The sequence below is a fragment of the Larus michahellis genome, chromosome 8, assembly GCF_964199755.1.
Source record: "Larus michahellis chromosome 8, bLarMic1.1, whole genome shotgun sequence".
In the NCBI taxonomy this organism is placed as follows: domain Eukaryota; kingdom Metazoa; phylum Chordata; class Aves; order Charadriiformes; family Laridae; genus Larus; species Larus michahellis.
Genome location: NC_133903.1, coordinates 25416338 through 25432226, shown reverse-complemented (window position 1 = coordinate 25432226; position 15889 = coordinate 25416338). Strand labels below are relative to the sequence as shown.

The 15889-nt window shown below is 42.0% G+C and overlaps 1 protein-coding gene across 8 annotated transcripts in view; it reads right to left on the bottom strand.

Annotated features, from left to right (window-relative positions):
• NTMT2 (N-terminal Xaa-Pro-Lys N-methyltransferase 2) overlaps nucleotides 1-15889 on the bottom strand; it is a 41243-nt gene that overhangs the window by 23418 nt on the left and 1936 nt on the right. For 3 of the 8 annotated variants that reach the window (XM_074597086.1, XM_074597092.1, XM_074597095.1), the window contains exon 2: nucleotides 14732-14800. Coding sequence is in view for 5 of the 8 variants with exons in the window: in XM_074597095.1 (XP_074453196.1) it covers nucleotides 14732-14734 (3 nt within the window). In the remaining 3 variants the exon portion in view is untranslated. Of the gene's footprint in view, nucleotides 1-307; nucleotides 606-14731; nucleotides 14801-15889 lie in introns of those variants that run through there. The other 5 variants (XM_074597085.1, XM_074597084.1, XM_074597087.1 and 2 more) reach the window with 4 other exon arrangements.

The following is a 15889-nucleotide window of genomic DNA, read 5'->3' as shown; positions in this document are numbered from 1 at the left end:
TAAACGGTGACAAAAAAAGGTACCATCATCCCCAAACCAAACTTTCTTTTACTCTTGTGGTGTCTCCCTTTCCCCCCTCTAACAATCTGTGGAGTATTTAGGTAAAACAACAGGGTACTGAATAAGAGGGAGCTGAGAGAGAGAGAGTACCAAATGGTTTAGCTAGCACTATATTCTCTCTAGCCAGGCTTCTCAAAACTACTACTTATTGTCATTAATGTGTCTGCACTCAACCATCTAACATGATACGTCTTTCCAGAGCACAGTCACACACACACACAAACGCTTCTCCCCACCAGCTACTCACCCAGGGGAAGCTTTTCCAGCAGATAAAGGTAACTCTGAAAGAAGTCATTTCGGATCGCCCTATGCAAGATGAAGGACATACTGTGCCGACAGAGTTCTTCGTCTGTCTTGTGCCAGCGTGACTTAAAGGCCAAATGTGCTGCTTTATACGCCATGATAAAGAAGTTTTTTGCAAGGGTGGACAGTTTCTGTGGCTGGTGCTCTCTGGAGGATCTGTCTTTCCGAAGAGGCAGAGACAGCGTCATTTAAATTGTGGCAATGTGCTGTCATTCTATATCGGGGTGTGTGTCTAGCGCAGTGCAGGGGGTGGAGGCAGGCAAGAGGGGAGTGAGAAATGCTGGCTGTTGGCACTGGCTCAGAGTAATCTCTGGAGTGTCGCCCTCTGAAACGAGCAGGTGCTGGAAAGTGATAAAAAACTCAACCAGGAAATTGCTTAGCCAGGGTAAAAGTATATCTACTCCAAAAAAGAGTGGCTTTAATTCAATTACACGTTTCCTAATCTATTCAGCTTTCACTTCAAAGGAACTCAGATATAATCCAGGATCTCCCATTTCCCTCTTTTATATCTCACAGGGCAATTTTGTTTCTCTGTCTCCCCTTGCTATTTGTTTTTCAGTCCAGGGCACCCAAGAGGAAGGCCAGGAGACAGAAAATGGACATGTCTCTACACAAACTGTGTGTCCTAACAAACTCCATGCTTTGCCACTGTGTATGGCAGGGCAGGTCACTCTCTGTGCATTACAGTCTGCCCGGGTTCATTTAGTCTGTTTAAATGGTACAGACTATCTCATCATCAGAGGCTAGCTGGAAGAAATTGCTGTCTGTGAACACAGGAATGGTAAAGCCAGGGAAGGCTAAGAGCTTCTTCCTTTAGCTAACAAAATACACAGAAAAACAAAAGGACATAAACTGCCCACTAACAAACTTAGACAAATATATTAGCTGGAAAAGAGAAGGAGGTTCAGGCCACTACAGCAGGCAAAATTCAAGAAGAGGGGGAGTAGGGCGAGAAGATGAAGGGCTTCTAGGATGGAGAATGCTAAGCTGCTGAAGGGGGCTGTATATCATTCATCCCAGAGAAGGATCAGGCCCTCAAGGGACAAGGAGAGACAGGTACTGCTTCAAAACCTTGTTTGCCCCTTGGTAGTTCAGACACTCAGCGTCGTAGAGCTTCAAGCCTCCTGAGTTGCAAAGGTACCTGGCAAAGGGATGGGGGCTTTGTACTGACTGCACTGACCTCCACACATTGTGCTTGTGCGGCTTTCCCCTTTTCAAGCTGTTTATTCCAGCTGTCTGCAGTGTAGGCACACTATAACACAGCAACATACGATCAGAAAGTTGGATGTTTCCAACACAAAAGGGCTGCCATATGTCCTGAGCAGTACTGCAATTCCTGACAAACATCTGATAAAGCTTCTGCGAAAAGAACAAAGAAGATCCAGCCTTCACCAAGGAAAATAGCCAGTAATTTGACTGCACCAGTGCATTCTTTAAAGGGACCCCTTTTCTACATTGGATGATGCTAAGCAGAATTTAGCAATGCGTCAATTAAAACATATTTTCCAACATGACCTGCTTCCTTGGAGGAGTCAATCTCTGCATCTCTGCTTTGATATTACTTATTAAAAGTATTTAGGGGCAAAACCATCCCTAGGTATTACTACCTTTCTTGTTTCCCCAACTACCATCCTTGTTCTCATTGGCACGCTGCTCCCCCAGTTGTTACAGTTTACATGACAGTGCAAACGTGTTGGAGAACAGATCAGTGAATAAGATAATTCAGAAAAATATATTTATTTTTCTTCCAAGTTCGATCAGTTCTCCAATCCAGCCAACAGCTGACAGAAGGGAATTTGTCATGTGCTACAGTATGGGGGCTAGAACATTCACCTGGGATGGTGGTGTGGAGGAGGCAGTCATACAGCCACAATACACAGCGGCCTTATCTCCTCCCTGTATCGTGTCAGAGAGGTGTGCTAGAGGTGGTTCCATGACAGCCAAAGGTAATCTAAGTACTGGAAGATATGTTTCTATGCTCCCCCCTCTCCTTGCTCACCCATTGCTGCTGTTGGGGTCTCTGCTGAGCCATTTCAGCTTCCTACATCAATTGGCTTTTTCTGTCTGGTCAGCACTGTGAACCAGCTCAGTGCAGAGCTTACAATTGCCAGCGAAGTGCAGGAAGGGAGGCAGAAACACACTTTGAGTATGGGGTGGAGAGAGTGGGGTCATGGTATTGATTATATCAGCTCTGGAGCCACTGCACCAAAGTCTGATCCCTTCCTCAAACAGAGGGCTCACCAGCCTTAGAAACTTCAGCCATCCCTTTAATTACTCAGTCTCAAATTTCTGTCTGGCTATGTATCTATCAATCAGACAAGCATAAGGCTCTCTCCAACTAATTTTGAAATATCTGGACCCAGACACAATCCTGGTGTATCTCTTGGTCTTCTCACAAATCTGGCCCTTTCACTTTGCTTATCTATTTTCAGCCACTTGCCAGTTAGTGTGCCAGGAATGGACGCGTCAAGACAGCATGTTAATGCTTTGGAAAGATGTTGCACAAGCTCACTTTGTCACCGACAAAAGACACCCAGAGGACCTCAGAGCCCATTTGACACCGCATTTGTTCCACATTTGACACCACATTTCACATTTGTCATGGCCGTAGTTTTGGCAATGCCCATTGTGTAACAAAGTGACCCCTATGCTTGGAGTTAGCAGTGACTCCAAGCATGAAACCTAAGCCCTGACATGTCCTAGTGGAGTCAAACGCTAGGACAGTACTATGTCCCAGCTGGGAGGGTGCTGGGACCACAGCCCCACGGCTACCCATAGCTTTGACATTCATGAGGTCCACAAGCGCCTGGGCCTTTACATTTACTAGGAGGACGTGAAGTGCAAAAGCATAAAAGGGCACAGTTTCTCTTGCCGTCTGTGCACAAGTGGGGCTTAACTCTCTCTTTGGGCTCCCTGGTGCCTACAAAGTGCCACTGTGCCTCCCATGAAGTTCTGTCAACTTACACCCACTAATAATCTGGCCAGTTAGCACAGAGAATACATACACATGGGAAACAGGGCATATTTCAGGGTCACTCCCTATCTTTTTAATGCCCTGCTAGTGATCTTCTCATAACATACTCCTAGCCCACTTTCCTTACTGAAAAAGATATGTGCAATCAAGTTGTGTACATCTCTGTCTATGACTTCTATTACCCCATCACTAAACAACATTTAAACCCATCTATCTCAAACAAATCTCAGAACTACATCAAAGCTTGCATCAAAACAGTAGTTGGGGTAGAGAAACAGGTCTCATCCTGGTGTCACTCAGCAAAGTGAGTTTTGCTCTTTTGAAATACTGTAAAACCCATAAAGAGGGATGAGTACAAGTACATCTGCACCTCTCTTTCCAAGGTGCAATTCTCAGCCATCCAACGCAAACATGTCAGAAACAACAGTTCACAGGATTAGTTTTTCAGGCTAAATGTAGTTATAACTCTTTTTGATAAATTAGTGGTGGGTTTGACTCACAGTAGTCCTGCCCCCCACAAAAAGAGTGAAGATCTACAGAAGGCTGCATAAACACTAATTCTATTTATTGTTTGCATGTGATCAAGACTAAATCCTTGTTCCAAACAGCTCTGTAATCTCTGAGTTACTGTGAACATGCACTCAGTCCTCAGATACTAGTGCAGCATCAAGTACATCACAAGAGCATCAAGCCTTTTAAAGCACTTTCAAAGCACTTCCTATTGCTGTCAAAGGTTAGGCAGAAACATAAATGCCTGAAAAACACCACAGAAATAGTAGTTTTTTTCAAAAAGTGGATGCTGTATTCTCTGCCTATTTGTCAACAGCAGGATCTTAATGTCTTCTGCTAAGAACAACTCACAACTGCTTCATGCTATCTTCTGAACAGAATTAGTATTCGTCTACCCAGAGGCTGCAAACAATTCAAGCACTATTATATACCCTACCTCTCCATTAACAAGAAGTGCAGGGCTTGAGTATGGGCATAATGGTCCCCATACTACTTGTAGGATCACTCCTAAAATGTGAGTAAGCCCACTTCTTTAGTTTTCTTTCCCAAAAGGCTGTTTGATTTTTTATGAAGTTGAAGCCCGCTAGACAGCTTTTTTCTTGGTAGTAGGGATGCTGGAGAGTCTGAGCCTCTGGATAAATGGAAGCCCTACACTACAATAACAGTAGACACAGCCATAATACACGACAGTCATTGCCTGGAACAGCTTCTGATCTAAAATATGAATATGTTTGTATTTATGTGTGGAATCAAATAGTTCCTCCATGTGCCATCTTCTTCCTCCCTGTGAGATCAGGCAGTTCTAGTTTTATCACAGATTAAAATGAAGGATCAGCTAGAGTAGCTTCTTGTTAAAATACCTGCAGCTGATCTCTGCCTGAGGGTAGCAGGTTTAAATGAAGGTATTAGATGGCTTATGATGAGTCACTGCAGGATCCAAGGCAGATCCGACTGTTGGAGCATCAGGGTATTTAAAGAGAAGCTGCACTTACTTTTATATTAGTAGGTAACTGTCTCTGCAGATCTGAGCTAAACATGCTACTTCTGAAACAGATCAGCTGCACAGAAGAGAAAAAGAAAAACATGTGCACTAGCTCCACATATCATGCAGGTCACAAAAGGTCAATTTTGCCTTTAAATTACTGTGTTCTGCTTACAAAACACCTGGTATGCAATCTGATTTCCACACAGAAAAGCCATCAGGATTACTGTAAGACGTCTCTTTATCTTAAAAAGGCCTTTATATTAATTCTTCTCCCTCACGCTCACGCCTGGCATATGCTGTCAGGAATAATGCTGTTAAAGCAAGTAATTTTTGTTTTATCTTTGATAACAAGTTTTTAAAAGTTCCTGAAAACCACAGGATCATGTTGATAGAAGAGGCACAGGCAGAGAGCACACGTGCAGTTATGAGGGCAGTGAAGAACAGCTGCAGGTTGGATGGCAGGTGGTAACCTTTACAGCCGACTTTGCTGCAGCCAGAAAAGCAACTGCCTGTATTGTACTGACTGCAGCTTCAGTGGCTTATTCAGAGCAACAGTGTCCGCCAGTGCCTGGGTGTCAAGCTGGGAAATAATAAAATGACAATGGATGCACTAATTGTCTGACTTGCTGAAGTCCAGAACTCTTAGTCACAATCCTCACCCACCTAAACTCTGCTCATGGGTACAATTAGACTCAGCAGTCTTCAGAAGTATTACTGTGAAAATAAGCTGGTTTTGAGTTGAGTGTGGAATTGAGAAAAAGTAGTGTTTTGGGTTGACGAGAAACTGAAATATTTCTCTCTTCTCACCCCCCAAAAAAAATTTCTGTGTCAGGCCAAACAAAATGTTTTGTTTTGTTTGCAGGGTTATTTCCCTTCTTTCAGTTATTTGTTTATTTGTAATTAAATTTAGGTAAATTTAGTTTCAGAGTATCATTTACAAGTGCAAACAATAATAATGTTGTTGTCACCAGCAGACAAGTCAGTCTTGCAAAATCACTCTGTGGCAAAAGGACCCAATGAAATGCAGAGCAAAACAGGTCCTTAGGCAAAGACCCAACCTTAGGATAGGACTTCTGATCTCTCATGAGAAAGCCTTGCTTTGAATCACATTTCCTAAGCTGAGTTCACTGCCTGTAGGTCAGGATGACTCACGCCCTTGAGGGCATATACTGCACAATTCCTGTGCGTTTTCATGGGTGCAGTCACAGCAGCAATCTGCTATCATTTATACAATTGGAATTTAGCAATCTGGAGTTCCATCTAAAGCAACAAAACACAGCATGTGAGCCCTATGGGTAAATACATTATAATTCATGTAAATTAAATTGGCCAGAGCTTTATCCCTATGGAGGGAATACACGGTTCTTCCCCTCTAATCCTCCCAGCTCTGGAGCCAACATTAAATTACATTTTTAAGGGAATGAGTGAAGCTACTCTTAGGTAGGAGTGGGAGCCTGTCTCATCATGTCTCAAGCACGGCGACAGTCACAGCGGGACCCTGATTTGGAGATCCATAAACAGTATGCTAACGTAAATAGCGATATTTGGGGAGGACTCCTGCATGCTTTGGCCGTGAGGATTTTATTTGGTTCTGGTTAGGGACTCTCAGTAGTGCTGAGGCTGAAGAGAAGGAAGGGCAGGGTTCCTGATGAAACTGCAGCAGGGGCTGCTCTGTTGTTCTTGATAAGAAGCATGACAGCTGTGCCCACAACATCTGGTTTTCATTGAACCCTAGTGAGAGTTCCTTGCTGAGTCTCTTCCACCCCATATGTGGTGGTTTAATTGATGGAGCCTGAGAAGGTTTTAGGTCCAGCGTGGAATGCCGTCTTTCACTGTGATATGTGACTCCAGATACAGTAAGGGCTGGGCTGCTTAGAGTCATCTTTTAAAAGCATTTCTTCTCAATATTGAATTTTGTGTATATTGCCCTCTGTTGGCTCAAGTGCATGATAAAGCTCCTTTTCTAGGTGAAAGCTAACAAAAACCTCTTTCTGGCTGAGTGGCAGGGTTTGTGGGTTTTGGAAAATGCAGGATCAAGTTTGCTGTATAGCCTTCTGTGTGCGTGTATGCATAGTTCATATCCCCCCATAGCTCTGCATTTAAGAATTCAGGCGCAGCTCTTTAACCAAGGAGGAAGGGGGCCTGGAGACCAGGTGTCTCAGCCATTGTGGACTGCACATAAGAACAGAGTTTTAAGGAGTGACCAGAGGGGACAGTGGTTTGGTGAGCCAGGATAAGGAGGATGTTGCACACTCAGGAAACAGCGAAAAAAGCAATAGAGAAATGCCTGTGGGATAACTGGGCAAGTGGGAGATAAGTTAGTCTTAAAGTCCTTCAGCTCTGGCACGCAACTGCCAGAAATGCTTTGGTAAAAAGTCTCTCAAGGCTTTATTTTCAATTACAAAGCAAAAGGAAGATGGCAACTCACACCATCAAAGCTCCTTCTGCACACAACACTGCCAGAAAAACATGCCTTTCCACTTCCTCTCAGCTGGATCCTTACTACCTAAGGCATATGACTGACCCATCTGCTCAGACCAAAAAGCATCGGGCCCAGTTATCTTGTCTCTGACAGCAAACAGCAGCAATGCCTAGGGAAACAGTCTAAACCCATTAGCCAGGCAATGTGCTTTGGCTGGTTCTTAGCACTTACATTCTGCTTCTGCACAGAGCCAGACCAGGTATTTTCCCGAACCCTTAAAAGGCCCTGGCATGAAAGGCCCCATCCTGGGTATACCAGGGCACGTGCTAGTGATGTGACATGAAAGTGGGGTGATACCAGGAGGGGACAGCCTTTCTTTGGTGTGTGAACATCATGACAAAACAGAAACTCCAACCCGAGGTAGAGAGTGCAATGGATAACAACATATTTGTAGAAAGAAGTGATGTGGGCAGACCACGCGTTAGAGAAACCATTTAACCTTTTGCAATATGTCTCTCTTATTAGAGAGGCTGAGATGTGAAGAGCCAGGCTTTCAGATCTGGAGCTCTGTGGACCCCTCCTTGCTGTCGGTTAGGATGGCAAACATCAGACTGGCATTTCCCTGATCTGGTACAGCAAGACATTTCATAGCAGTGGTGAAGAACATCTTTTTTCTTAGGGTAGTTAAAACTAGACTGGAAAATGTGTTGTTCCGTAAGCCACAGAGCAACATGACACTTAGTTTCTTTTAGATTTGTGTCTTACTGCTTCTACCTGAAATAAGCCACATGCCTCCTCTCACTTGCCATCTATCGTGAAAGACCCACCCTGGACAAGAAACTCCCTGTGCAGCAGCCAGTCTGGAGCTGCTCCAGGACACCTTGGCCAGCCTGTCCATCTGTGCTGTCTGCCTGGCTAGCGTGCACAGAGTGACCAACCCCTTGCTGCTGCCAAAGAGCTGAACTCTGCTTAACTCTCCCTCAGCGCAGTCCCTATCATGGGTCTCTCTCATCTACCTGGCAGCCAGAGCACACGAACCTCTAGGAACTTGATTAACTTTCAAACTCTGTGCACATCTTTCAATGGCAATTGCACTTGGCCAACATGTCATGAATTTATTAGAGGGAGGAAGAAGAGACCTGATGAATGCATGGATAGGTAAGGCAAGATAAAACTAATTTCCTGAGGAAGCCAAAGGAAAACAAGCTGAAAGGAAAAAAGAAAAGTTGACTGTAGTGAACAAATCTGACAAGTGACCTTGAAAGGCCTCTTCCACCTTTAGGTCCTGAGAAGGAACGGTCTGGCAGCAGCCGTGTGTGCGTGTCTGTGCACACTGGGGAAATTAGAGGGATTCAGGGGCTGTAAGCAGCATTTTTAGTGGATCAGTAAAAATATCAGGAGTGTACTACCCCCTGCATTTCAGATACACTGTATTGGTGACACTGCTGGCTTGGATAGCCTTCATCCTCAACTCATCTCTGAGCTGTGTGGAGTTTCACAATACCACGAACTAGCAGTTAATTCCTGTGCATGCCTTGGAACATTAGACTCAGTTTCTGGAAAACTAAGTGATAAGTATCAAGGGGCAAGAAAACTAGATTAAGCCCAACTCCTGGACAGCATAAACAAACAGGAACATGGATTGCAGAGACTATAAACACACCTCTTCTTGTGAAATACTGCTCTTACACAGAGGAGTGGCCCAAAATTTGCAAAAAACCACCTTTGTTCAGAACTGAAAGTAGAAACCTAAATGATCACGACTGGAAACTATTTGCTTTGCAAGAACACTTTCTATCTGAGCTCCCAGACTAGAGCCATTCAAAAGCCAAATGTATGCGTGTTGTCCTTTGGAACAAAAAAATAATCAAGACATGAAAAGTTCGAGATGGTTAAATGTTTCCTCCAGAGGCTGGGGATTAGAAGTCTGGGCAAGTAGCAGAGGAAGAAAAAAAGAGTAAAATAAAAGAAGAAACTCTTAAGTGACCTGACAAGGGAAACTTAAATCTTATTTTTAAGGGGTTAGGTTGTACTAAAGCTTGAAAAATTAAATCCACAGCTGTCTCCAGAGGACTATATCTCACTAAGAAAGCTTCAAGTAAGTTTATCATGTATCCAACACCTAGACATTGGACCTTGGGGACCACTAGGATAATATTTCCTCTGGATTAGCAAGAAAGCTAGCAAGTGACATTTGTATGAGACTAAGTTTAAGGGGTTTTCTTATTATAAAATGATAAATGAAGAATGAGCACACTGGGAAGGAAAGTTCTTGCAGTTTGTAAATCTAACACATCCCCACTATTTCTTTAAAAATGCACTGTTATCTCCTAAATTAGTTTTATTTGGTGACATCAGTAATTTGATGTTTTTACATCTATGATCCTCCCAGTGAGGATCAATGTGTTCTTTATGAGCAATATTTTTAATCTCATAATCCTCTTTATGAGGAATGCTTTTAATTTCAGGGACCATGAGCACTGGCATTGAGACAATATAATATATATGGAAAAAATTCAAGAACAAAACTTTAGGAAACACGGGATGGATCTGGCACAATTACAGTGCTTTCCTTCTTCTGGGATTCTTCACTACTAGCCAATAAAGCCCAGGATATGCTGGAATGCTATTAATTAACTCACCTCACTGTGCCTTGCCACGACAACTGATATGCCCCTGGGTTCTAGGGAAATCTTATGAATCATACAAGATGCAATACTTAGCCGGAGCTGGGTGAACTAAGGACAATTTTAATATGTTAACTTTGAAATCTGAAATCCAACAGCGAATTGAGATTTGTACAGAAGGCACAAAATAAAACTCAGATATCTACATAAATGCCAATGTTGGAGTTCTGTAGGATAAAGCACTTTTTATTTATGTATTTCGCACTTTCTGTGTCTGTCTAAAACATACCAGTGTGAGGAACAGACCACAGGTCCCCACAGAAAAATGCCTAGAGTCTGTGGATGGGCTGCAGTAATCTAGCATTAACCCTTTCTGCCCAAAAGCACATCAGTGACAATTGTGTTTTCCAGTTCTATGGAAAATCCTGAGTTACACACCCATGTGCTAGTCTGTGCCTGTACAGATGCATATGTAGGAAGTGTAATGAAGAAAAGGCACACATAGCAAAATTAAATGGGGAAAGTGAAATGAGGGGAATTACCTAAACAGCTTACAGATGGTAACTAAATTAGTTGAAAGCTGAAGGATTGTTTTTTCAACACACAGCTCAACAGCATTGTAAAACTTCCATTATTGTAACCCAGAAGCTCATGAGAAATAGTAATTACCAGAGCTGAACTCCTGGGCTGTCGTATTTTCTTACTCATGGGCCGGACGGAGCAGCCCCCGATCCTTCCTTCCCCCAGTGCTTTCCAGACTCCTGGAAAGTACAGCTTGGGAGGGTGAAGAAATATTCTTCACCCTGTGTTCCCTTCCACCTCTCAGGTCTCCTGTTGTCCCCCATACACCTTATTTTGAACACCGTCACCTTCCTCTTCTGATACAGTCTCTTCCAGGCACCCATACACTTTCCTGCTGTTACTTCACTGCGTTTCATGGCTAGCAATCCCTCTGGCTGTCTCTGCGCTGAGCTGGCTAGGACAGCACCTGGAATGCACTCTGCTCTAGAGCTCAGGCTGCCTGCAAATCACATCCACTCTCGTCAGAGGCATTTTGGAAAGCTCCTCAGGAAAAGATATCTTGCCTGATATCATTCCACCCAGAACTGATGGCCTAGGTGGAGTACGAGGTCTAGGCAGCAAGCAAGGGCAGCCTTAAGGCTCTCCTAACTGTGAGGGAAATGCTGCCACATCCCCCATGATGAGCCTTCACTCTCTGCATCCTGCTTGTCATCAGCTCCCAGCTGATTGTCACATAAGTTAACATTTTTTCTTACAACTCTCTCTGTTGTATACATTCTTCCAGTTTCTACCCTAGCCACATTGCCACAGATAGTTTTGGGAAGACCACTCAGGGTGAAGGTGTAAGTGCACTAAATTGAACAGAAGTACAGCATCTGCTTGGATTCCCAATGAGTCTAAAATTGACACATGATCCTTATCAATCATGATGTAAATAAAACAACTTAGTATAAGAACAGAACACGTGAAAGAATTTACTGTACACTCATCATCCACATTCTCCTTCTTAGATTCAAAACCAGGAGGGACTTTCATGACCATCTAATTGACCCTTCAGTATAATACACAACAAAGACTCCCATCCCTTGATCCCTGCATCAAGACCAGCCTTATCATTACTAAGCAGAAGGATTACTTCATCCCCATAAACAATATGAACTCATCCTTCTTACCTATTCAGCATTGGAAAGACTTCAGGTGAAGTACTGTATCCAAGTATGGGCATGGCTCTTCAAGAAAAACACGGGTTGACTGAGTAGCTTTGATACAAAACCAGAATGGTTTTCTTGCAATAACAGCAATTCAGTCCTGGAATAGATTCCCCAGGAAGACTATAATGCATATCACTCAAGGTGGTATTAGGAATAATAGGGGTACAAATTATTTGGCTGGGGGCAGGGAGATAGGCTGAAAGAGGTTGCTTCAGCACAATTTGCTATAAACCTATGAGTCTGTTGAAGCTGAAGCATTTGTTTCACAAAGGCATCTACTCCTGACATAAAGACTGGTAATAATGGGAAAGCATCCAGTCGTAAATCCTAAGGTAAGTTATTCCATTGGTTAAGTGCTATCCCACTAAAATTTTATGCATGATTTCACCTAGCTTAAATGTTTCTCCTTGTGCTTCCACTCTGCTATGATTCTCATGTGCTTTGGTTAAAATTAAGTGGAAACAAATACAGAAATGCTGTTATCTGCAAAATGAGCTGATTTGTCATGATATGAAGAACAAGGCTAGTGTTGTCCAAGATAGTTTAAAAACTTAATGAAAAAGACTTTGGCTGTAAAGTGCTGTGCAAAAGCTTCACTTCTTCTAAGGAAATAGCCATTGTCTGAAATATTTTTATTACTGGAAATGGAAATTTCCCTTTTGAATCTGTTTGAAATGAGTAACTTGCGTTAAATCAAATGTCACCTGAGCAACACCACTTCAGCTGAGGTACTCATTCCTTACTCTCTCTTTGCTTTTTTTTGACAAAAACTGAAAAAAAGGCAATTATTTTTGAGCAAAGTAGAAAGAATTTGATTATCACATGCAGAATCCTTTTCTTTTGGAGGGGAGGGATGAGGAAGAGGGGGAATTCCTGATTTATGATCAAATATAGACTTGTTCAAGTGTAAAGGAGACCCCTTCTTGAAAACACTTAAGCTGGCGCTTAACTTTATTACTGTGGCAAAATTAAGCATGTGCTTGAGTGGTTGCAGAGTCAGAACCATAAAATGTCATAGCCTTTATAGCTATGAGTCTGCTTTCTGCCTTCTGCATCTAATAAACATTAAGAGGTGAAATTCTGTCCCCATTGGGGTCAATGGCAAAACTCTCATTGACTTCAGCAGAAACAGGATTCTGCACAAGAAATCTCCATCATAGTCATGGGGGCCCGCAAGATGATATCGGCAGAGAGAATCAATCTGCTGACTCTTGTATGGACACTTTTATATTTAATCTATCTTTTCCTTAGTTTAGTTAAAATTAACCCAAAGTGAAAGCACATCATTGGCTCTTTGGATAGGGATACTGCATTTCAGGTTTTTTGTCAGAAAATAAGCAGAAATGAAATACACAAATTCTAGTGCAGCATACATACTGAATGCACACAGACACAAAACATGCTGATGTGTAGATGTGTCACTTAGGGACACAGTTTAGTGGTGGACTTGGCAGTGTTAGGTTTATGGTTGGACTTGATGATCTTACAGGTCTTTTCCAACCTAAATGACTCTATGAAAATACACAACATGTTGTTCTGTGTTCCTCACAGCAAAATTCCCTCTTAAAGGGAAAGCTCCCTCCCTCAAGGAAAGAAAAGGTGATGTAGCACTATTACAGTACACTTTATATTTCCCAACACTTCTTAGATCATCCTTGCTTAGGACACGGATAAACTGGTATTTTTTGCCTAAGTAGCACCCCTCAAGTCTCGAGTCAGACACTGAAAGTCTATGTAGATGGTTGTTTCGCCACATCACGAGCTGCAGCTGAGCTTGGGTACTGTATTCCTGCCTTGCAGGTTTGTGCAGGTCTGCACACGCAGAGTTTGTACCACTCCAGCTGCTGAGGAGCACTGAGGCACAAGATGGCAGAGGTCAGTTTACCACCAGCTGGATATACTCACTCAGCCAAGTGAATGAGCGTACAAGGACATCAAACAAGATCACTTTCATGGAAGTGAGTAATTCTGATTTGAATAAGCCAAGGGAGAAAACAGTACACCCTTTGCTCTATAATGTCTAGTTGAAAGAAAGGTCTGCTTCTCTACAAAGAGGTCTGCTTCTTTTCACATCTTTAAATTTTTCTTTCTACATCTGAAACAATGAAAACCTACAGTTAATTTTCTTCACTGGTTTAAATGAGCCACAAATTTACTTAGGTTGGTGTTGAATTAGATATATTATAAAACACAAATCAAGTTCTCCATAGAGACTCCTGTTTTCATTTTTGTGAAGTCTCATGTTCAAGGATAACAAGAGCACCCAGTATTTACCAGCACGATCATGTGTCATATAGAAAATACCCTTCTCTTGCGCAGATGTCCCTGTCACTGCTTATCAAAAAGGCATTCAAGAATCACCTTGATCTGTGTCCCAAGATTAATTTCATCCAGAAGAGTTAAGCCAGACTTTCACTTTGCATATCAGATTTTGCTTTGCTTCGTCTCACTTCTTCCTTCCAATATAAACTTTTAAGCCCAGGGTTTATTATCTCCATACCTCCATCACTTACTATGTGACAGCACATCAGAACATCCCCTCTGTCCCCCACTGAGCAGCATAGTCTAATCACTTAACATGTTTCTCTGAAAGTCATCCTTTCAGATTGTTGTACTTTATTTTAGCAAAAAAAAGGCCTTAAGGAGTTTATACGTAGTTCATTTTTACAAGGTCTAGGAAAATATCCCGTATTCATTTTTCCATTGAAATCCACCCATATTCTTTTTTCCTGAGAGCAAGATGCAATCTTTGATGGCGAGATTAGAAATCTGAGGGTTGCTTTGGTTTCTTAATTCTACAAGACAGAAATTAATCTATTAGATTTTAACAATTCCATTTGCTATAGAAAAGCAATGTTGGTTATTTTGTTTGAGTTTTTTTTTCACAGTGATGTAAAAAATCTTTGTAGGATTCAATGAAACTTTGAAAAAATCAGACCCCTAGGCATTTTCAACATGCATTCTCGTGGTTATATACCAAAGGCCCGTAGAAAGCTCACTGAAGACAGTGGAAGCATCTTTTTTGAATTCAAAATCAGGCTCAGCATGCTACTTTTCAGTCAGAATGAATTTGTTTTATACTAAGAGAACAAATAGGAAGAAATAAAACTAAGTTACCATAAGACAGTATGGTGGATGTTGCTCCAATGTCACAGAGTGTATTCTGTTAAGAACATCAGGCCACAGCTTGAGAAAAAAAAGAAAAAAAATCTCAATTTTTTTTCATAGAAGTGTGCTTTCTCAATGACATTAAGAAGGCTTTTCACTTTTTTAATGCAAGCAAAGAAAAAAAATGTTCATTTCTTCATCTACGCTTATTCTACAAAAATATTGTTGTCCATTTCTTCTACACTTATTCTATCATATATTTCACTTGAGAACACTCGACAGTTCCACCTTTCCTCTTGTTCTGCCTACCCACCTGTTTCACTCCTCTCTCAACAATCTTCTCTTCATGTAACTTCCTCTACCATACTCTTCCTATTCTGCTTTTCTCTGCAACTCCTGTGCTCTTTTCCACCTTTATTTATATGCCCTCACTAAAAAAATCTTTTCTTCTATCTGACTCTAGAATAGTATTTCTTACAGCTACTCTAAGAAAAAAAACCCAAAATGCAAACCCACCCAAACAAAAGAAAAAAGGAGAAACACAGAAATAGTGCACATTCCAGCTTCTATTTGCAAACTGATCACCCTTCTGCCTCAAATACGACTCTTTCTTTCTCCTTGTGTATGCTTCTAACACGCAGGTGAGGGGAATCTCCAGTAATTCCATAACCCTCATCACACTGTAACAAAAGGGATGTAAGAAATTGTGCAAAGCAATGTCAACAGCTCAGGAAAAGGCTATGGAACCAGACCTTGGGCAGCATTTGTTTTACAATTTAATTTTAAAAGAATCTACCATGTTTTTAGTGCTCACGCCATGTGGTTTTCTAAACCCAGCATCAACTGGTTATCATGGACAGACGAAATTATCTGATCTTGGCGCTGCTTGTGGCTCAATCGCTACAAAGCTGAGGTGTTTTCATTTGGATTCTGTCAGGCTGAGACAGGCTCTGCTGTCCTTTCAGGCCCTGACAAACAGCCAGTTTTAGCACAAACATCGTGGCACACTTAACTGCAATAAATGCTCCTTTTCTCCTGTTTTTCAGGTCTCACATTCTTTTGTATCAGTCTCATCTTGTAATCTTTGACCTAGTTTTTCACAGGTGTCTAAATTCTCCATTTGTACGCATATGTGACCAGATTAAAAAACAAAATTCTCAGTGAAAT